Genomic DNA, 24,093 nt, shown 5'->3' with positions numbered 1-24,093 from the left:
GAGTTGCTTGTATTATTATCACATGGTAAATATCTCAACATTTTGGGTTTCCCAGTTTGGTTTGGAAAGTTACTTAATTTCTATCTGGGCATTAGCAGAGAAAGCAAGTAGCCTTTTGTGCTGCTTTAGATCAGAATATTGAGAATATGAGATATCCTTTTGCAATTTGTGTTTCTCATTACTTTCAGTGAGCAAATGGTTCTTTTAAAACATGCCTTTACACCCTCAAACTTTTGGTCAGTGTGAATGAGGTGCTTTTTCATTTAGGACCTACATTTGAAGATTGGAAACAGATTGCATTAGATGAGGTAATATCTCTTGCACATATTCTAAAAGTGTTGTTTTAACTTACTGCACACATTTCGTTTGGTTCAGACTATTTGAGTAGCTATTTTGGATCTATCTGCAAGTTTTCTACTTGATGCCATAAAAATCCATCCTTTTAGCTCTGGCTGAGGACTGTCAGTAGTCGGGTACTTTTCTCTTGGAGAGAAAGGCTAAAGGCTTGTGCTCAGGGGAGGCTTTAATTTCCACAGGTGAGAGAAACGTGTGAAGTGCCAGCTAGGTTAGATCTTTTGCCACTTGTTTCATTTTATTAATTTGGGCTTTTAAAGGGCTGTTTAAAAACAAAAATAAAAACAAACGCCGGGAAACTTTAAAAGTAGGCATTACTGTAATACTACATTTCTTAGACTTAGAACCTTTTAAACTAGAACTTGTTTTTTCACAGTATATTTACTTGAAGCACTATTATAATCAATGAGAAACTTTTTGACTTTGCAATTTAATTTAAACTTTTTCCGTTTCAAATTACTTTATTTCAGGGAAATAATTTTCCAGTTGTTTTTGCTATATTCTGCAAATAAAACCATATGTTTCCTTTATTCACTTAAACTTTGGTAGGAAACAAACTAAAGCAGACAAACATTTCTTGTTGTGTTTGTTGCTTTCTTTAATCCAATGGATAAAAAAGTAAAACCCTGTAAACATTATTTTATTTTTTTATGCAATACCATGCTGTAAATATGGTTCATCAAATAAGGATGTACCTATGATTGAATCTTTAATTCTGCACAGTTAGAGTTTATATATAAACGTGTCTTGACAATCAAGGACTTTTATGTGTCTTCCTTTATGATGTTTATTAATGTTATGCATTCCATTTGTTTTGAAGTGAGTACCAATGTGCTAATTTGTATCGTCTGAAAGTATGTAATGTTTTTACAGCTTGTTTTTAAGAATCTGTAAATATGTACAAACAAATCACAGTACTCTTTATGTTAGAAGGCATATGATGTTGTACTGTATGTAAGCAATAATACATAGCAGTGCTAACTTTACAAGTAGCATCAGGAAAGTTCTAAAAAACATTTCAGAGTTATTGATTATCCTTATTTCATTTAATAATGATTATCTTTAATCAGTTTTTATAAACAAATTCCATTGTTCCTCCTATTGGAACGTAACACTGTTTACACAGCATAATTGAAGTTGCAGGGGAGACAGGCTAAATCTGACTTCATCTGTACTCACTTTCACTAAGCATTGAATGGCCTTACCACTCTTCTGCAAGATGGAGGAAGACCGCAAAACTTAGTGCCCATCACACTGAAGGAAGGGGGTGTGTTGTATTTTTTTTTCCTGCTTCTGTACTGCTACCTAACATGGTTTGCTTTGAATTTTAATATTTGTTTTTCTGTTTTAGATTCAAGCCCATAAGTTTTGAGGTGACTTCAGCTCCATTGTGAAATAGTTCTCTTCATATTTCATATCTACATTTCAATAATTCTAAACTTTCTACTTTGATTTTTAGATACTTATTTTTCAAGCTTGATTTCTCAGCTGATCAGATGAACTTATTCAACTTAAATAACAAAGGAAGACAAACCTATTGTAGTTTGAATTGAGTAGATATTATACTGTACAGAACAGCTAACTATTTGAACACACACATCACTGCTTTAGAAATAAAACCGCCAATTTTTAAATGTATATGACCTACATTTTATAGGAGAAATGTTTTTAAATGCTAGTCATTTATATAAATGTGCTTTGAAGGATTTGCTAGTTCACTTCTGTCACTTTTTAGTACACTGGTATCTTTTATATGTAATGTATGCTTTTTATTGTAGCAGAGCATATCAGTAGAAAGAATTTTGCAACAATATGGGGGAAATTTTTCATTGTTGGATTTGAATTATACTGGATTTTATCTGTGTAGTCTTGTCTTCATTTTAATGCTGTCTAGAAGGGAACTTGGTATCCAAATAAAGCAGGTAACCTCATTTTACTTAAAGGGCATACTGTGTAGTGCTGAATTTAATCTGGAAATCTAATGATTTTGACGAGAAAAACAAGTTTATAACAATTGTACAGAAGAAATTAAATGTGTGATGGAAATCCTGACGGTGAAGCACGTTGAATTTTCTGATATAGTGTTATTTTCCTGGGATCCCCTATGCCTTCTTTGTATTTCAACTAATAAAGGAAAAACCCTGTCATTGAAACTGGTAGGAGAATAGGATATTCTGATTATACAGTATTACGATTCCTATCCCATTTTCTGACCATTTCTCATTCACTGTAAATTTTTATTTTCTATTTCCTGTTGATAATTAAACATGTACATAATATAGACACTGTTGTATAAAACTGAATGAACTGAGTTGCTATGCTTGAATGGGTAACTAAGTGGAAATATGGATACTGAGAATTCATAAAATGCCAGAACAAATTTACAGGGAAAAGGGAGGTATGTGTCCTGGGAAAGTCACAGCAAATGTTCCTTTTGACGCTCTGTGAAATAAATGTGAAAGAATCAACTACAAACTTATTATCTGATACAAATGGATCTTTCCTTCCCCACCTTCCCCCAAATACATGAGCGCACTAAATTTCAAAATCTACTCAGGTGAAAATTGCTTTGCAATGAATCTTATCACATTGAAATTTTCACTGTTAAAAAGATATTTGTGATATTTTTAAATACAAACTTTCATATCAGTAGTCAGCAGCCTGACAATTGAAATTCGGTAAGTCAATATATTTTAAAATATATTTTACCCTCCAAATAGAATTGTTTTTAAACAATTGGGAGGGCTTTTTTGTTTAAATGTATTTTTTATTGTTAATTGTAAAAATAAAATCTTGCTTGACCTCACATTATGCCATCAATGAATTGCTGAGCCTTTATACTACATGAAATCTTTTTTCATGCATAATCTTTGGAACATACAAATGTTCTTTAAACTGACCTATTCATTAAGAGGTTTAATGAGTTTCACAGCTTCTGGCATTGTCATATAGTTAACCTTGCCATTTAGAGTTTGTAATACCCTTTTATGTATTGTGATGCTAAAGGAAATTGTTTTTGTTTTATTTTTAATTGAATTATTAGACTAATTTATATTTGCAAATTCTGCATTTTAAATGTGGACACTGGCTGTTTGAAAAATAAAAAAAAATACAGAATACAGTTTTATGAATAATTTCCTAGCTGAATTTTTTATAACATTCTGAACCAAATAACTAATGGTAAATATTTAAAAATTCTAGTATGTAGATTAATATTAAGAGAAAAGATGTTTATAGAATTAACTGTCACACAAATTGGGCAACAGTTAGCAGAGCCTTTACAGTAGCTTTGTGTAGATGCTATTGGGCAATTCAAATGCAGGAGTCAGCTGTACCGTCGTCCGATATTTTAAGCTGAAGTGTGTTTGACACAATAATCTATGTGATCTTTTTTTCTTTTCAGATAAGATTCTATTCAATATTTTAGACTTGAAATGTTTAATATACAGCTAAGAACCCATGTGATTTTTTTTTCTTCACAGATAGGATTCTATTACCATATCAGACATGGGATTTTTTTCACATTGGTGAAGGTAGTTTCATTTTTATCCAGTCCTCTATCAATGTGGCCAGCAGAACGCATTGTTAGAAAGTTGTCTGCAATTAGAAGTACAGTCCAGGTCCTTGGGACAAATATAAACTAATTGGTCTTCACAAAGTTTAGTCCTATGACCCCGGTTTTATCTATGGTGCTTTGGCCAATTATGCATAATAACACCACTGATAGTCTACTAATCCATTTCCTAGGTGCCAGTTTTTCTTGAATGGTTAGGAATAGGGAGGCAGGTCAGGAGATACTCTACATGGTATTTCTCCCACCTTCTGAAGATTACAAGAAAAAAATGAAGTCACTTGAATTAGTGTGTTGTCAGTCTTACTCAAAAGAACTATGAAGATTTTTATGGCTATATGTTTTTGTTGTGTGTGTGTATGTGGCTATATGTTTGGATAGGACTTTAAATTTCGTTTAGAGTACTGGCTGTTCTTCCCCCTCGTCCGCCCCTCTCCCCTTCCCCCAACTCGAGACAGTATAAGAGTAAATCATGTCTATTTGATGGATAGTGAATCAATGAAGTGGAAAAGTTTAAGTGAACTAAAGGTAAAATTTGGATCTCATAATTTCACTTTCAAATGTCCTTAAGAGGACATTTATAGTAAAACATTTTACACATACACTCAAGCAGAAATATATGCATTTGTGTAAGAGTCGGAATGTAAAATGTGCTACTGTAAATGCGAAGGACATTTTCAAAGTGGTTCTCAAACTACTAGGAAAGTGAGTTTAAAAATGGACTTCAATTATAAAATAGAAAACATTTCACCCTTTACCTATTTACCCATTTATACAAAAGAGTGAACTTTCAAAGTTGAAACTTTTCTAATTTTTCTTAGCTTCTCCCATTCTTAATAAGATTATGAGAGTTTTGCTCAGTGGTTAGAGTGTCAGCCCATGGACTGGGGTTGCAGGTTTGATTACAGTCAAGGGAACATACCTGGGTTTCGGGCTCCATCCCCGACCCTGCTCGTGACACTTGTGGGAGGCAGCCAATCGATGTGTCTCTCTCTCATCGATGTTTCTCTCTGTCTCTACCCCTCCCTTCCACACTCTGAAAAATCAATGGAAAAAAAGACCCCCCCAAAATTTTTTTTGAGGTTGATGACTGTGTCAAGGTGGCGAAGGGGGCCAACGAAAAAGATGATCTGTGATAGTAATTGTGTTTTCTGTTGATTTGAATCCTTACTTGCTGGGGCATATTATTAGTTCAGCATTGACCACTTAGTAACGAGCATTGTAATATATGCAAATAATAGATAGTTGAGGCTACGAGCATCTTTATCTGAAAGGTGTTTATAAATTTTGGCAATTGCAGGATGCATTGTTGTACTTGAGACTATTAAAGCAAATATTGAGTGCTAAGATTGTGTTGGGTGCTGTGCTGAGTAATTTATATCTCATTCGTCAACCAATGGGTAAGTAGTAGTAGTACTTACTTTAGGATAGTTTTCTAGAAAACATAACAAAAGAGAAAAAATACATAGACCAAAACAGTGGAAATAGAGAACATTGTTAAAAATCACCCCCTAGTTAAAATACCAAACTTAGGATAGGGTTCAAACCTAGACTGGAATATGGAAATGTGTGCTTTGATCAGAAGGAACTCTGTTACAGGAGAGGGAGAGGAACGCTCTGGGGAGTCACAACCTGAGGGTAAAGCTGCACTAGCGGTCACCTATTCCTCATCCGGGGTTGGAAGTGGGTTCAGGGGTGCTTTTCTGGAGTAGGAGAATTAGTCATTCCAGCTCAGTCCTCATGGAATGATATTAATACCATTTTTAACCACTGAAGTCAGTACTCCCTGACACTTACGACTCTTCGTGTCAAGTAACGTCCTCTAGCCCCTGATTATCCGGTACTCTTCCTTGAGCACTTCCTTCAAGGTGTTTGGGCCACTGTTCAACTTACTTAAAACCTCAGTATGAGAGTTTTCCGTTGTTTCTGTATGAGAACTCTAGCACATACACAACCTTTGTCAATGATATTGTGAGGGTTAGGACTGATTTCCATAGCACAAAGTCAGATGGCAGAAAGGATAATTCTGAGCGCAACGCATTTAGAACAACTCGGAACTTCTCAGGAGACTTGACTGCGAGCAGTTGTCTCATGCGGTTTGCTGAGTTGATGCTATGATCTGAGAGCAGATGATGGCTCTCAGAGGCAGCAGAGCCAAAGCAGCGGGGGGCAGCTTTACTAGTAAGTGAGCAGTATGTGATCTTACAGGTAGTGAGACAGCAGGGGTGTCGTTTGGTGATATTCTACAGGCTGCCTGAGTGGATCCAGAGCCAGGGACTTGGCACCCAGAGACTAAGTTGTGGCTCTACCTTGATCGATGTGTAACGTTGTTCAAGTCCGTTATCCTTCCTGAGCCTCAAACATCTGTAAGATGGGAATAATAAAAATACCTATCGGCGTTGCTGTGGATATCAGATCATTTGAGATAATTTGTAAACTATAAGTTATTAAACATTTCCTAGTTCAGATTTAGACGCGGCACAAAAGCATGATAGAGCAGAGTTGGACAAGTGTTGAAAGCCTCGTTTCATGTAGAGCAGAGCAGGTGATACACTCCTAACTTGCTGGCAGTCTTTCAAAAGACCGAGCAAGATAGGAGAGGGGTTTGTGTGTCTGGATTTAAAAGACCAACAAGGAGTAACTGTTAGTGAAGTGGCAGTGACAGGAACTTGATGAATTTATGATTCCATTATCAGAGGCCATGGAAGGGTTGGAACATTCTGGAAAATGATACTATAGTGAACGAGGGAAAAAAGTTGTAGACTTGTCAGAACAAAGAGGCAGCAGGACCACCCCACAACAGTAAGAATATATTGAATTTAACCCCAAGCTGTGGGTTAATCGTGAGCAGGAACCTGGCTGCCCACAAGGCGGACGCACAGGCCTGGGCAGTGAGGTTGGGGTAGCAGCCAGCCTCCCCAGGCAGGAGGAAGGGGGTGGTGGGCCTACACACTCACCTTTTCCTCCTGTATTTTTCCATTTCTCTGTTATTTGCTCTCACCTTTGTTTTATTTTCCCTGAATGACTCTGGTCTGTAGCAGGTAGACTCCAAAGGGAAATGACTAATGGTATGTGATGCCGAGCCTCGTGCAGGTTAAGTTTATCTTAAATGTTTGGGTTTTTTTTTTAGTATCGGTAGTTCAGGAAAATTTTAAACTGGCTGTTCATGGGGAGAAGACGGGGAGACTCCTGGATTCGTGTGTAAGTTGCTGGAGGGCATTTTTTCACAGAATCTAGAATAGTGCCTCACATAAGCAGGTATGAATGAATGAGCAATGTTGTGGGGGGAAAGGCCTCAACAGTGCAGGTATTAGAAATTGGGGCTGGAGGTTTGTTGGGATTAAAATAGTGCAATGGTCGGGCAACCTGGAAATGCTGGGTTTCTGCTTTCAACCTCAGATTTCTAAACACAATTCCCAAGAAACACCATGACCAATGGCTAGTGGGAAACGAGTGTCTCATTAAGTGCTGGACCTGTTTCCCACACCTTAGTGTGGCAATGGGCCAGAGGATGGGCCGGGACTACAGGCTTCTAGTGCCAGTTCCTCCCCCTTGGCACCGTCCCTGCCCCTGGCTGCAGAGAAATGAGCGCATCTCAATATTTGGAGAGGAGTGAGTCAAGAGCAGGACGCTGTCAGTGAGCCCCTTCCCATCCCAGGTGCACAGAACAAAGAAAGGAAAAAGCAAACAGCCACGTCCACACGGGTGGCCTATTAATGGCAGATGACCTTGCTCTGCTCACTGCCGGATGTGGCTCAGTAAGTGTTCTGTGATCTGATCAATCAGATTGGCAACTCATGGCGGGGGGGGGGGGGGGGGGGGGGTCAGGGCTTGTGACTGTCTCCGATTCTTTCAAACCCTCCCTCCTGTTACTACCACAGACCAAGTCACCCTCAAGTCTCCGGGCTTCTTGCTGCAAGTTTCTTCTGAACATCAACTCTGGATGGCCTCCAGTCCTTTTTCTAGATAACAGCTATGCAAAAACCCTTCCAAGTTTCTCAGTCACTATTTGGATAAACACTCCACTCCTTACCTTGCCCTGCACGGTTGCCCGCAGCCCCGGACTCCCCCCAGTGAACCTACCATCTCTCTGCTCTCGTTACTGAACTGCTTTCAGTCTCATACTTGGTCATGCTCCCTTCTGCCATAAAGACAACTTCTTCTCTACTCCTTACCTATGAATCCCCCACCCCAGATTTCAGCCCCAGCACCACTTCCTCCCTGATCAGCCTCCCCTCTGCACTCCCAGCCCCTGACACCACCATTTCAGAGTCTGGGACTACCCTGTACAGCTCCTTCCCAGCACAGACGTCTGTTTGTAATAATGTTTCTCCTGTAAAAATTTGATTTGATTTCCCGCCATCCAGAGCCGTCTTGCTGCCCATGGTGTGTCAGTGTTGGGCACAACGCTTGGAGATCAGCTCATTGGTGAATATGGTTTAAGGCAGTGGTCGGCAAACTGCGGCTCGCGAGCCACATGCGGCTCTTTGGCCCCTTGAGTGCGGCTCTTCCATAAAATACCACGGCCTGGGCGAGTCTATTTTGAAGAAGTGGCGTTAGAAGTTTAAGTTTAAAAAATTTGGCTCTCAAAAGAAATTTCCATTGTTGTACTGTTGACATTTGGCTCTGTTGACTAATGAGTTTGCCGACCACTGGTTTAAGGCGAGCATCCAGGCCCTCTAGTTAAACCAAGGCTGCCAGGAGAGCATGCGGGTGCCATAGAGAAGCACTGCCAGGGTGTTGGAGGCTCTGCGACAGCAGCAGTGGGACCAGAAAACTGCCATGTGCGTTTGAAATTCGGGGAAAGGGGTGGATTATGAAAACAACAGAGCTGAGCTGGATTTCAATCCCCAGCAAAATTTTAGAATGTTCATAGCAACTCTGCCGGGTAGGCTTGGCAGGTCTTATCATTTTCTCCATGCTACGTATGAGGAGACAGGTTCAGACACATTAAGGACCGTGGACAAGGTCACAGAGTGGAGAGGAAGAACAGGACTCAAATCCAAACCTAACTTCTCTCATCTAGACTCTTAAAGGTCTCTCATCGGGTCTTTCCTATGATATTTAAGCACATGCTGGATGCTAATTGCACTGTTGTCACAGTCCAGTAAGACTGCCACTGTCATCCATAAAATACACTGGACCTTGTTCATCGGCTTCTCTCTGCATCACATTTTCTAGTCCCACCAGGTCCTCACGTCAGCTGCCAGGTGGCTGATTCAGGGAGAAGGCCTTTCTCTCGTCAGGAGGCAAACTCCCAGAGTCAACAAATAGCAGATCCTGGAGAAGAAACCTGCTCAACAGGTGCTGGGAACACCTGGCAGCAGGACAGCGCAGCCCCTCCCTCTTACCCCAGAAGCCAGAGCAGGACTTCCAGGGGGCCTGCCCCACCTCTCCGGGAACTGGGAGCTCCCGGGGCTATACGTAGTTGCCACCTTCCAATTCCTGCCTGGCAGCCCCTCTGACACTCTTCCTTCTTGCACCTGGGGCTCTTGCAAACATTTCAAAGTCCAGAAAGACGGAAAACCTGTCTGTCTTATTCCTTCCCCTGGATTAGAGAGGCAGCCGTTGTGTAGAGGAGAGAATCTAGTATTGTAACTAGACCAAGGTTCAAGTCCTGACTCCACCCTCAGAGCCAGCGAACTTTTCTGAATGTGTGCAGAATTCCTGTGATTTTTAAAAAATGGGCAGACATGCCCCAGAGAGGCACATCACAATGATCAACTAAAAATATATATTTATTTATATTTATATATTATATTTTTAAAATAACATTTTAAAATATATACAGGATAGGACAAAAGTAATTTTATAGTTGTGAGTATGCAAAACAGTTTATTTTTGGATTATTTATTAATTATTGTATTATTTTTCATATGAACAACTGTAAACCTACTTTTGCCCCACCCGTTATGTATTAAATAACCTGTGCTCTCCGAGTGACATATTTCACCTCCTCATTATTGGAGATTATAACTGGAGTAACCACAGTGTGCAGGGTATATTCTATCTCTCAGGTATTTTACAGAAGTACCTAACAGCAGACAAAAAAAGCAAATAATTGAGTTAGCAAGTTCATGCTTTTCAACCGAGGTTGACCTTAGCATTACCTGAGGAATTCAAAGAAAATTCTGGTGCCCAGGCCCGGGTATCTTTGCTTTCTGAAACCACCCCAGGTGACCATAGAGCACAGCGTGGGCAGAGGACCAGGCTCTCTGGCCCCCCTCCGCAGCCCTCTGAGCCTGCTGTTAGGGAGGAGGCTGGGAGAGAGGTTTTTGTAGCTGTACATTATTTACATCATGAATTAATGTTTCCAACCTGTTTGCACATTTCCATTTTGGTTAACTTTGTCCAAGCGCTGATCCCTCCCCAGGGGTCAGACTTTTTGACAAATGAGGTCATTTTTTAGAGACAGGATTTCTCCAGCCTTCACACAGGAGGCAGGTCCAGGACCAGCCACTAGCAGGGAAAGAGCTGCAGGATCTGTCTGTCACTGAGCAATAACCCCACTCTTGTGGGCTTCACCTGGAACTGGAGTTGTGTATGAATAGAAAAAGGTGAGCTTAAAACCATATTTTGATTTTTTATATAATGGGGCTGCAGGAACGGTGAATTCAAACAATGAAATAAACAAAAACACTGTGAAAGGAAACAGTATGTTTACCTTGGCTGGATGAACCATGTATTCGATATCTATTGCTGAAAACTCATTGGCTTAAAACCGCAATTTTCAACATTTTTCATCTCGTGGCACACATAAACCAAATGCTAAAATTCTGTAGCACACCAAAAAATACACTTTTTGCCAGTCTGACAAAAAAAAAAAAAAAAGTATGATTTTGATCCATTCACACAGGATGGCAATTGCTATGTTGGCTGTTGTCACTTTTTTGACAATCTAAGAGAAAGAGGTCAGTGCCCCTGACTAAATAGTCAGGTATTGCATGTTTTAAAAATTCTTGCAGCACACCGGTTGAAGATCACTGGTGTAAAACAATAATTTATTATCTCTCATGGTTTCTGGGGTCAGAAATTCAGGCAGAGCCCAGAAAGAAGTTAGTCTTTTGGTTTTGTTAATCCTTACCCGAGGATATTTTTCCCATTGATTCCTAGAGAGAGTGGAAGGGTGGGGAGAGACAGAGAAATATCGATGTGAGAGACACATCTGTTGGTTGCCTCCCACACTCACCCTGACCGGGTGGAGACTGAGCCTGCAACCTGACTGGAATTGAACCCAGGACCCTTCAGTCCACGGGCTGATGCTCTATCCACGGAGCTAAACTGGCTGGGTAAGGAACTTGTCTTTGCTCAATGTCTGGGACCTCAGCTGAAAAAACCTAACAGCAGGGACTGGAATCATCTGACAGCTTGTTGCACTCACATGTGAGGTGGTTGACTCTGGATATTGGTGGGAACACCCCTATGTGACCTGTCCATGTGGCCTGGGCTTCCTTCCAGCATGAACTCCAGGGATAAGAGCTCTGAGAGCAAGGATGCCAGACGATTCCCCACTGCCTTTAGGACCTAACCCAGGGAGTCAAATGCCTCTTGGTTGAGGCATTTACAAAGGGTTCGCTCAGGCTCAAGGGGAGGGACATAGATCCCATCTCTTTTTAGAGGAATGGCAAATCATAATGCAAGAAGAGCTTATGGGATGGGATGGGTTAGTGCAGTCATCTTGGGAAAATACAATCTGCCTCACATTGTCTTTTAATTTTCTTTTAAAATCAGATTCCAAAAATCACGTGTTCCTTGTAAGAAAAACATTTCAATAAAAATCCAGAATTTGTACACCAAAGCACATTTCCGCTCTGACTTTACTCACTATATAAATCCTACTACCTAGCGATAACTACCATTAGATTGGTGTTCATTTTTCCATACAAACTATGTACATACATACACTGCTTTTTAATAAATAAACTACACACATTATTCTGCAATTTGCTGCTTTTACTTACTATGTGATGAACAGAGTGCCCAGAAAGTATCTACAAAAACACCTTTCTAATGCTGGCTATCATAGTATGGTTACACCATAACTTATTTAATGTTTTCTATTAATGGACATTTAGGTTCTAATTCTTAAAAATTATTAAAAATTAATAATACAGTGAACATTCTTATACTAGATCACGTAGGGTAGTATCTTAAAAACAGATTGTTCTGTTCAAAGGATATGCAGGATACTGTTTTTCAGCACGAGTGTTTTTTTAAGGTTAGTATCATTATCCTATATAATAAAGAGGTAATATACAAATTGACCATCACTCCAACACATAAGATGGCCGCCCCCATGTGGACACAAGATGGCCAGCAGGGGAGGGTAGTTGTGGCCGATCAGGCCTGCAGGGAGGGCAGTTGGGAGGGACCAGGCCTGCAAGGGAGGGCAGTTGGGGGTGATCAGGCCTGCAGGGGAGGGCAGTTAGGGGTGACCGGGTTGGCAGAGGAGGGCAGTTGGGGGCTACCAGGCCTGCAGGGGAGGGCAGTTGGGGGCAACTAGGCCTGCAGGGGAGGGTAGTTAGGGGTGACTGGGCCAGCAGGTAATGACAGTTGGGGGTGACCAGGCCTGCAGGGGAGGGCAATTAGGGGCAATCGGGCTGGCAGGGGAGCAGTTAGGCATTGATCAGGCTGGCAGGGGAGTGGTTAGGGGGTGATCAGGCTGGCAGGCAGAAGCAGTTAGTGGTAATCAGGCAGGCAGGCAAGTGAGCGGTTGGGAGCCAGCAGTCCTGGATTGTGAAAGGGATGTCCGACTGCCCGCGGACATCCCTCAAGGGGTCCCAGATTGGAGAGGGTGCAGGTTGGGCTGAGGGACACACCCCCCCTCCAGGCACGAATTTCACACACCGGGCCTCTAGTTATAAGATAAATCCACATTAAGCAGGATATACTTTTTTTCTTTGAAGATGGACAGGTTTCTCTAGCCTCCAAATGAAGAACTGAAAAAAACATTTGTTCTTAGGTTTAGAAGATGCCTATAAGCTTTGAGGGGACCTTCTCATTTAGGAAATGATGAATAACAGAAAGTAGGTGGTTATGAACAGGGGGGTGAATTTCCTTTTCTAATGCTTTTAAGTCAGGCTGATATGGAATTGAATGTGGATTCTTTAAGGTTCTCACTTAGAGGGAGGCTCATCAGAAGGTGATAGCAAAGAGGAAACCAGCTCGAAGCAACAAAAAACAAAACAAAACAAAACAAAACACAAAGTGTCATATGTGACCCCAAAGTGAACAGTAAAGATTATTATTGGCCATATAGCTGTAAATCTGGGTATATAGTGGATTCCAATATTATGACGGTGTCATCCTTTGTTCACAGATGGCTAACCTGTAATTTATTTGAGGGTTCTTTCCCCTTGTAGAGATGGGTTATTAAAAACCTCTTTGCTAGAAAGGAAGTTCTCACACATGGATGAACTATGAGGACATTATGCTAAGTGAAATAAGCCAGACAGAAAAGGACAGATATTGTATGATTTCACTGAAATTAAATTTCTTGAGGAAGCAAATTCATAGAGACAATGTAGATTGGAGGTTACCCTGGGCTGGGGGGAGGGGGTTGGAGCGTTACTGCCTAGTGGGTACAGAGTTTCTGTTTGGGGTGATGAAAGGGTTTTGGAAGGAGATGGCAATGATGACTGCCCAACATGGTGAATGTAATTAATGCCACTGAATCGTACACTTGCAATCAATGGTCAAAATGGCACATTTTATGTTTTATGTCTTCACACACACACACACACACACACACACACACACACACCCTTCTATGCTGGAGCAGGAGAGGTTGGGGCTCTGTCAGTGTTCCCATGGCTATGGCTTTGGCTTCCCTTTTGTTTTTAAAATAAAACCCTCTATATTTAGGGATTTTCACACAAAGGCTCATGTGGGCGTGGGAAGTACTCCCAGCTGCCCTCCTATTTCACGGAAGCCTAGCAAGTTATTAAAGTTTAGGAAATATGCCAGATTGGAAATGAAAATATTAAGTTCTCTCTGTGTTAATTTAGTGGGTTTTTTCCTTCTTCTGCAAGCTGGGGCCCTGGAACCTCTACTTCACCCGCAGTCCCCACAGGCGGTTCTAGGTGGTACTGAAGGCGGTGCGGAGAGTTTCCTCCCTACCCCTCAGCAGGCCGGAGGGCACCCTCCTGGCAAAGGAAGCCGGCGTCCTGGGAGCCGGAAGGTTGGGGAGCCAGCCGCACTCTGGGACCCCTGGAGCGCAGTCTCCGCCTCCTGTCGGGATGCTTCTGCGCCTGCCCAGCAGGCAGGCCCACGTGGGAGCCGGGCTCTCCCGCTCCCCAGCCTCTCACTCGCGCGGGCAGGACAGACTGCAGTTCCTAAGACCCGGCTGCAGCGAGCAGGCTGGTGTCCTGCCCCAGTCCCAGGCCGGCACCTCAGCTGGTTGCATTGAACTAGCCGTGAGGGCAGTAGCGGCCGTGGCTGGTTGAGACCAGCCTGAAGGCTGCCAGACCCTCCTGTCCTTACCACTGCACCCCAGTCGCCTCCCACCCGGTCAGCATTCCGTCCCCTTCTTGTGGGCCTGGGGTCTGTCTGGGCGTGCGGAGCCCTCCTGGGCTGTAGGTGTGCGGACTGACGGCTCTGCAGCCCAGCCCCATCCTTCTCACCTGGACCCAGACTTGTGGGTGCAGACGTGGCCGGGGTGCCCAAGCCCGGGCGGGACCCGCCTGGCCAGCGGGACAGCTGGGACCCGCACAGCGACACCTGGTCAGCCACGTGGCCGCGGGGCGGGGACGGGGCGGGCGCAGCGCTAGGAGCTCGCTGACCCGGAGCAGGTGAGCGTGGAAGAGGCGGCGGGGAGCGCACAGGTGGCCTGGGGCGGCTCCTCTGCCCGGAGGAGCTCTGTCCTGTCGGAAGGGGGCCAGGCCTGGGTCACGTTTGCCCCTCGCTGAGGTAGACCAACCCCCACCTCTCAGGCACCTGCCGCGCGTGCACTGGCAGCGCGTCCGCACACGGGCCCTCGGACACGCACCAGCCCAGAGCTCCCTAGAGCTTGGCGGGGGCTGCGTTCTGCGCTGTACCAGGTTCGTGTAAGTGGGGATGCACTGACCGAGATGCGAAGCGGTTGGGCTCTGGCTCCTGAGCAGGTCTCAGTAAATCTTGGGGTCCTTTCAGGTGGGCCAAGGGCCCGAGCAGAGGGGCTGTGCGAGGACCAGCGCTCCATCTCCCCGTGGGCAGCTGGGCGGAGCTGGGCAGGGGAACTTTCTGGGGTCCCTCCGCAGCCCACCAAATCCTTCATTCTTCCCAGCTTCTTCTCTGAGCACACAGTGGCCCCCAACCTCCAACTCTTGCTTTGAATATTCCTCAGTGAGCGTCCTCCCTTCCTTGCCTTCGCTGGTCACTGTCATGGGCCATGTTCTTCTCACATGACCATGACCTCTACCCCAGATCCCTTCTCTCAATTTCCCTTTTCCTCCTGCTTCCAAGGGGTTAGGACCCCTGTCTCAGTCCAGCCCTCTGCCTGAGAGAGGGAAACTCAGAGCCCACACGGGGTCCTTGCCCCAAGGATAGCTGGTCCAGGGACCAAGGAAGGCTCTGCTTCCCTGATGAGAACCCAGCCTGGTAATGATGCTCAGTCAGCCTTTTCTTACCCGCCTCCCCACTCCACACCCCTTTCTGGCCCTGCTCCAGAGGGACCCCCAGGACAGCCTCCTAACCATCCCTCTCCCACTCTGCTCATGGTCTGGTCTTATATTCACTCACCACCTGGAACCAGGTCTAGTGAGTGAAGGTGCCCTCGCCCTGGACACAGGGGTTCAGAGGGTGGGAGAGGAGTGTGAAACTGTGTCCTCAAGGGCTGGGCGGCTGGCTCCCCCACTCCCCATCCCAGTGAAGGAGCCCAGGGAAGAGGGAGCTGGGGCAGCTGGGGCTTTAGTGCAGCACAATGTGAACACAGGGGACCTCGGAGGATGAGCCGGATCTAGGTGGGTCCTGAAGAGGGAGGGGTGAGAGTTTCTAGACAAGGTAGAACTCTGTGGCTGCTTCAGCATTCGAGGGCAATCTGGGGCAGAGGAAGGGTGGGCGGTCAGGAGAGAGGGAAGGAGGAGCCAGCCTGACTGAGGATGGTGTTTACCTTCCAGAGGGCCTCCCCACCCAGACCACCAGGACCCCCGTTCCCACGAGAATGGCCCAGATGTCTCACGTGCAGGAACTCTTCCACGAGGCAGCCCAGCAGGTAGGCCTGGGTGGTGTGGGGGCCTGTCAGGGAACCCCTGAGGCCTGTGAGCAAAGGATCACCAGACAGGAAGCTGAATGGAAACATTGCAGTGCACTATTTTAGAAGTAATTATCTCAGAAGTTTATTTTGGTGTTCCAGCTTAACTGAGAACATATTATAGCCAACTCTTTTTTTTTTTTTTTATATATATTTTATTGATTTTTTACAGAGAGGAAGAGAGAGGGACAGAAAGTTAGAAACATCGATGAGAGAGAGACATCGATCAGCTGCCTCCTGCACGCCCCCCACCGGGGATGTGCCCGCAACCCAGGTACATGCCCTTGACCGGAATCGAACCTGGGACCCTGCAGTCCGCAGGCCGACGCTCTATCCACTGAGCCAAACCGGTTTCGGCTATAGCCAACTCTTAACCATCCGTATGCAGAAAATCTTCTTTGCTATTATTTTGAATCCTGGACTCTCACATTCCCTGCCATGGAGACTATTTATGAACAGAGTGAGGACTCAGATAATATGAACTCCTTTTCATATTGAATCAAACCAGTGTAAGAAGGAAAATTTATTTCGGAAAAACATATATGCTGAAGCCAAATGGATTTCTGGATTCCCTGATGTCTGTAGGGTATTTTTTTCTTTATCCTCTTCCTGTTGATCACTAGTTATAGTAAAGGTTCAATGTGGCTATGGAATTGAAGCGGCTCTCCCCGGAAGTAGTTAATCCCTTAAAAAATAAGAAAACCTACTTAAGTGTTTACCGGGAAACTACTTGTTTCCAGCGTCTTTTCCGTCTTTTCTGGTGACTGATCACTCAGCCTAAATGTTTTCACTGTCCCTTGGGTTTCTCTCATGCTTTGTAGAGCAGGGCAGGAGGGCTTCTGGGATTTTAATGGGGAATGAGCCCCCCGCACGAGGGGAGAGAATCAATTCAAGGCCTCACACAATAATAAGAGCAGGGTCTAGATTGGGGGGTCCTGAGCCCAGGGGCAGAGGCTGGTGAGGCAAATGGGGCTCAAGGTTGGTGGGAGAATCCAGACTGGCTGGGTACCCGCTCCTCATGCACATGAGCACATGTGAGGAATGCAGCATGATGGTGGGCAGGTGATGAGTCTCCCCTTCTCAGGGCAGTAACCCTGCTGCTCACACCCCGCCCTGGAAGAACTCACTGCTTAGAAATGGGTGACTGGAGACCCGGAATGGCTTCCTTAGAGATATTTCAGAACTCTTGTCCAGAGCTGTTCACTCCAGGGTGAAAAGGCCCGTGGCCTCATTCTTAGCGGGGCGCCTTAGAGAGACCTTGATTTGTCAGAGGTCTTACATTTCATTTAGCTTTCCCAGTCTCCCACCGTACTTCCCATGCATCTTCTTTGGGTGTGTAAGACTGTGCATGGGTTCTGTGTTAAGTATGAAAAAGATACTTGGATGGAAAATGTGAGGCCCTTATCCCTAGGGATTCCATAAACGGAAACAAGACATTCTTGGTTCATCCCTGAGATTGGGATCTGTTAAGGCTCAGCTGTAATGCTCTCTCCCCTGTTTAAAGCCTTTAGTGACTCCCTGGTTCACCACCCACGGTTCAAACTCCTTAGCCTAGGCCCTGCACTGTCTGACCAAGCCCGAGTCCCCAGCATTTTCTTCTTGCTTGGGGTTCTCTGTGCCTGCTGAATGTGTGTGACTTTTTCCTTTACCAGGTTAGGGAAGTTTTCTACCATTATTTCTTCAAGCACCATCTCTATGCCTTTCTCCCTTTCTGCCTCTTCTGGCACACCTGCTATTCTAATATCGTTACATTTCACAATGTCCCACAGCTTCCTTAAGCTGTCCTCCTGTTTTTTAATTGTTTTTTCTTTTTGGTTCTCTGATTGAGTGAAATTTTCAACTCTGTCTTCTAATTCAGTGATTCAATCCTCAGCTTCCCCTAATCTGCTGTGTATTCCTTACAATGTGTTCTTTATTTGTGTTATGTCATTTTTTATCTCAGACTATTCTTTTTTCATAGTCACTATATCTTTTCTCATACTGTTGAGCATTTTTAACATCATTACTCGGAACTCTGATTCAGATAAATTTCTTATCTCTGCTTCATTTAGCTCTTCTTCTGGAGATGCACTAGTTCTTTCATTTGGGGGTTGTTTCTTTGTCTCCTCATTATGGTTTTCTGTTTGGGTTTGTGACTGTGTATTAAGTAGATCCTCTATCCCTCTCAATCTCTAGGTAGGACAGAGTTAAAGGCTGTTTCTGACTAATTAGATCAGGTAAAAACTCAAAGCCTCCAGATACTACCTCTGCCTACAGACTGATAGGATTCTGACTTGTACTCCCCCCAGGCAATCATTCTCAGGTGTGGCGAGAGTTTTTTTCAACAGGGTGGGGCAGTTGCTTCTGCCTGGAGGCTAATGGTTATTTTTAATCTCTTAAGTGGCCTCAGGGCAAGGTGTTTTCTAATAGGGTGCGTCAACTGTCTTCCCCCAGGCAAAGCAAATGTCTGTGTGGTAGAGATGTTCTCCGCTGTGTGAGGGAATGACTCATCCCAGGAAACTTGGGGTGTCTGCCTTCTGAGCTCTATCCCCCAAGTCCCCTGTCTTGACTTCTGCTCTCACAGCTCCAGTCCACTTCACCCTCCCTCTGCCTGAGCCCAAGGTGGGTGGCTCCATAAGGAATTTTGTGTGTTGGCTCTTTAAGAGGGTGCCTGAATTTTCAGCTGTTACTCCCTGGCAGACAGCTACCCTGCTGCTTTTCACAGCCATATGTTATGTGGGTACCCTCCTCAGTTTTGGTGTGTCTGCTGGGGGGCCCAGCTTAGGGATTAGATCAGGGGTGGGCAAACTTTTTTACTCGAGGGCCACAATGGGTTCTTAAACTGGACCGGAGGGCTGGAACAAAAGCATGGATGGAGTGTTTGTGTGAACTAATATAAATTCAAAGTAAAGGATCGGAGGGGAGAGCAAGAGAACCCTCTGCTCTTTCGGCTCCATGGGCCGGATAGAACAGCTGAACGGGCCGGATCCGGCCCGCGGGCCGTAGTTTGCCCACAGCTGGATTAGATCCTAGAATTCTCAGTGGCACCCTCCCTTCCCACCTCCCACACACAGCTGAGATATCGCTCCAGGACAAGCATGTCAAACTCAAAGGCTAACAGGGACCAAATAAACAAGGTTTAAGTTTATGTGAGCCACAAAAAAACCAAAAGCTTAATATTCATAGAAACTTAGGTGGTTTTTATTTTATAGAGACATGCTGAATATAAAGGACTGAAATAATTGAGTAATTGTTAACATAAAATAATAGAACATTTTAATGAAATTAATATATATTTTTTTAAAGACCCAGGTTCCTTCTGTCTTTTTTTTTTTTTTTTAATATATATTTTATTGATTTTTTACAGAGAGGAAGGAAGAGGGATAGTCAGAAACATCGATGAGAGAGAAACATCGATCAGCTGCCTCTTGCACACCTCCTACTGGGGATGTGCCCGCAACCAAGTTACATGCCCTTGACCGGAATCGAACCTGGGACCTTTCAGTCTGCAGGCTGACACTCTATCCACTGAGCCAAACCGGTTTTGGCTGAAATTAATATTTTTTCTTGAACATTAACTTACCAGACACTGAATAACTGCACAAATTAATAAGCATAATGCAAATAAAGCTATCTTTCTTGTTCTCCAAAAGCAAAATATTTCCTGTTGCGCACACCAAACAAGTCAGTCCAAGACTAATGAAGTGGTAATCAGCTGCTAAAATATTCGCTGCTGGTATTAGTGGAGAGAAATGGTGAGCCTGTGCGTAAGGCCCATAAGGGAAATGAATGCAACACAATTATAGTAATCAGTCATTAGTAAACATTGTAGTTGGTTATTGATAATTATGTATAACAGGATGTTGTAAAAATTAAGTTATGAAATTTTTATTAAAACATTTCTTACACACCGTTATATTGGCTGGGCCGCAAAAATATTCGTTGTGGGCTGCATGCGGCCCACAGGCCGTGAGTTTGACATGCTTGCTCCAGGACTTAGTTGCTGTCTGTGAGTGCCTGGCCCAGCCCTTTTGCGCCTCTCCCCCTCCTACCAGTCTCTATGTGGTCTCCACTTTCGGTCCTTGGGTGTCAGGGTTCTCTCCTGCGAGTTTTCCGTTGATTATTCAGGAAATTTTTCTGTATTTTAGTTGTAATTCCAGTTTGTTCCCGGGAGCATGTCTGTGCAGCATCCACTTACTCTGCTGCCATTTTCAATTCTCGGCAGGTCTGAGCTTTAATCTTTTCTGCTGTATGCCTATTGCCCCAAAGGTATGAGCAAAGCCACCCGGATGGAAAAGCCAAGGCCCGTGGGTGGAAGCCATGGCAGGTTGGGTGGCTGACATGTTTGAAGCTGAACTCTGGGAGTGGTTGGTCCTCCAGGAGTTTCCCATGAACCTTTTTCTAGTTTTACTCCAGTCTTGGGAGTCAGTAATTCTGGTAAGAGCTTTGGGGCCTGAAGAACACGGGATTAAGAAGGTGGTGCCCAGTGGGAAGAGAGCTGGTGAGTGTCATGCCAACCCCATCAGTTCAGATCTGCTCTTTTCTTGGTCACAGGAAAGTAGCTCTCAGGAAATTTGTCCATAGAGAGAACACTTATGAGTTAGGTGGAGAGGTGAATGAATGGATAATCTCAGGGGTAGCTGTGTGTGTGTTGGTCAGTAATACGTGGACTAGCTGGGAAAAGGCTGTAGGTCTGAGGGTTCATGGTATGATGACCAAGGGTACATGTGCTTCCTGAGTTCAGGTATAGCTCTAACCCTTTGTGACCATGGGCTAGTTACTCCCTAAGCCTCCTTGCCTATAAAAGGACTATAGTAATAGAACCTACTCTAGAGAATTACGAAGATTAAAAGAGATAATTTATGTAAATATTTAGTATAGAGCTTATTTAACAGTAAACATTCAGTAAATGTTGGCTAATCATAAAACTAAGGTAGGGAGTATTATTTGGTCCATGATGTAGTGATATAAATGATCAGAAGATTCATTTAGTAAATAAATGCGTGACTCAGCGCAGCAAGGTCAAGCAGAAGACCTACGGTAGGAGCCCCAAATCCAGAAAGATTCCAGTGGCCAAAACCCAGATGTGGGACATTGTCTAGGTCAGCCTGCTGGATGGGCAGTCCACTGAGGAGGATGGAATACTTTCTAGGCCTAGATGGGTCTAGAGCAGTGGTCGGCAAACTCATTAGTCAACAGAGCCAAATATCAACAGTACAATGATTGAAATTTCTTTTGAGAGCCAAATTTTTTAAACTTGAACTTCTTCTAATGCCACTTCTTCAAAATAGACTTGCCCAGGCTGTGGTATTTTGTGGAAGAGCCACACTCAAGGGGCCAAAGAGCCGCATGTGGCTCGCGAGCCGCAGTTTGCCGACCACGGGTCTAGAGTAGTTTAGGAATGTGTGTGAGTGTGTGTGTGTGTGTGTCTGTGTGTGTGTGTGTGTGTACCTACTGGACTTGTGGCAGGTATGAATCTTGCTCCAGGAGCCTCTGTCCTCAGGCATGTCACTGATGTGTGGTGTGGTTTGGCGGTGGACTTGAACCTGGAAACCTGGCTTCAAGATTCTGACTGTGCCACTAGATGTATTGGGCCTTGGGCAAGTTACTCAAGGGCTCCCAGTCTGTGTTCACAACTGTGAGATGGGATGCGTGTACCTGATTGTCAGGGTGTTTATGCCATAGCAGGGGAATCTGGCCCCATGCCTGTCACATGGCAAGCACTAAATACAATGCATGTTCAGTAACTGGATGAAGCAGATATTACAATGAAACCCAATAGAGTAGGCTATTTGTGAACTTGGGGCTGGGAAGCTAAGCAGCAGCTGGCACCTGAGGGAGGTGAATAAAAGGCTAATGACTTGAGATTCTGTGCTTGTCTCTGCCAATCACTGGACAGAGAGGACTGTGATGGGCATGGCGTGTCAGGAAGATTAAGCTGGCAGGAGAAAGCAGGTCACCTGAGACAGAGAGATGGCAAGTAGACATACTGTGTGACACCTGAAGTCCAGCAGGATCAAATGCTTTGAGCTTTAGTAATAGTGAGAAAATTCAGCTCAGCTTATTTTTTGAGTGCCTATTTTTGCCAGGATCTCTAGCTACTGCTGGAGATATTAAAATTGAAATCTCTTAATTGCTATGGAATAAGGATTACCTCCAACTAACCTGAGGGTTTTCCTTCTTTTGGCTTGGATGAGCTTCAGAGAAACTGTGTCATATTATGGCATGAGAACAAGTCACCAAAAACTGCAGATTAATTAGTATGAGTGACTTGTTGTAGTCTTCCTTCTTCATCCAGCTTTCCTCCGGAGGTGAGCTCTAGCAGAAGTCGGTCCTCCGAAGCCTTTAGGCCAGTGGTCGGCAAACTGTGGCTCGCAGCCACATGCGGCTCTTTGGCCCCTTGAGTGTGGCTCTTCCACAAAATACCACGGCCTGAGCGAGTCTATTTGAAGAAGTGGCGTTAGAAGAAGTTGAAGTTTTAAAAACTTGGCTCTCAAAAGAAATTTCAATCGTTGTACTGTTGATATTTGGCTCTGTTGACTAATGAGTTTGCCGACCACTGCTGTAGGCTAATGTCTGTCTGGGCTGAGCTAATCACCCTGGAAAAAAGCTGGACGCAGACCCAGGGTGTGGGCTCTCCATCAGACGCATGGCATCTGGGCCACGTGTGGGAGAAGGTGTGTCCAGATTGGCTTCCGGGGTGTGACCATCTCTGACCCTGTCCCCAGTATTGCCTGACTTCCTGCCTTCCCTTTCCCTTCTGTCTTCTCCTCCTTTCCCCTTTCCCTGTTGTCTCCTCCTTAATTCAATGGCTTACCTAGGTTCCCTTGGTGTGGTGAGAGTAAGAGACAGTCTGGTCAAGTTGTGGGGCACTGGTGAATAGGAGAGTGGCATGGGCAAGAGAGGTAGAGAGGAGTGAACTTGTTTAGAGACAGAGGGGTCCTTACAACTCCTCTGGCCCTGTCCCCTTGCTCAGCATGTCAAGAAACAAACCCAGAGATGTTGAATGAGTTGCCCAAAGACATATGTAAACAGTGACAGAGCCCATGACTGAAACCAAGCCTATGACCCATGACCCCATAATACAGCTCTGGGTTGATCTTAATGCATCCAATCTTTAGGTCATAATGTAAATTTGAGCATTGGTGTCAGGCTTCATTGTAAAAGTTTTGCTCTTATTTTCTGCATCCTTACTAGCCAGTGTATAGCTAAAAATTGACTTGTTTTTGCTATGCATTTTTCGGGACTGTTTTAGTGTCTTTAAAAAACCGGTATGCAAAGTGAGCCTTAGCAGCCACATGTGAGGAAATAGCATATTGCTTCATTAGTGTGTAGAGAAGTGAATGCACCTGAGGAGAAAAGAAAAGGGAACCTAAGACTGTCTTGTTAGCCCCTCCTTTTACAGATAAAGAAACTGGGGCCCAGGATGGTTGGGAGGAAGAGAAGGGCTCACATCTGGGGTTTGGGAGCCATGACCCCTCTCCCCATCCCATTTTTTTGGTAGTACATGAAGCTTATACAATTTTTAGGGATTGTCCTTAGTAAAAACGTTACAAATTACAAATACAATATTAGGTATAATCCTCAGAAGGGACCCGATGCAAGTGCAGGGTCTCACAGCTCAAGCTCTTCGATTCACTGTAAAAACCACCAATGGTAACTTTAGGAGGTGGCCGGAGAAAAGACCCTGCCCCGGAACCCGGGGGAGAAGAGAGGACAGAAATTGTTCTCAGGATTCAGTTGAGTCTGAGGCTTTCCTGTGGGCACTGTCATCCTCTCTCTTTCCCCTTTTCCATTTTGCAGCCCTGTTTGTGACCTTGCCTGGGAGGGCAGCCCCAAAAATGATGACTGGGCCGAAAAGGCTGCATATTCGTAAAAAGTGGAATGGAGACCTTTTTCTGGTTGAAGGTGTCCTAGAGCCGGAATGAAAGGGATTCTTCACTGAAATGAGTTAGGTGGG

General features: G+C 44.4%; 1 protein-coding gene across 1 annotated transcript in view; it reads left to right on the top strand.

Moving 5' to 3' along the window:
- Positions 1-16,040: 16,040 nt before the first annotated feature.
- The window catches only part of SLC12A8 (solute carrier family 12 member 8), a gene marked incomplete at its 3' end in the record, with an annotated part of 151,665 nt that continues 143,612 nt past the window's right edge, over positions 16,041-24,093 (top strand). Inside the window, exon 1 of the mRNA XM_080656650.1 lies at positions 16,041-16,115. Within this exon, the coding sequence (XP_080512776.1) occupies positions 16,065-16,115 (51 nt within the window). The 5' untranslated portion in view covers positions 16,041-16,064. The remainder of the gene's footprint in view (positions 16,116-24,093) is intronic.

This window comes from Plecotus auritus, assembly GCF_963455305.1.
Source record: "Plecotus auritus genome assembly, chromosome: 2".
Lineage (NCBI taxonomy): Eukaryota > Metazoa > Chordata > Mammalia > Chiroptera > Vespertilionidae > Plecotus > Plecotus auritus.
This window is presented reverse-complemented; position numbering and strand designations above follow the sequence as displayed.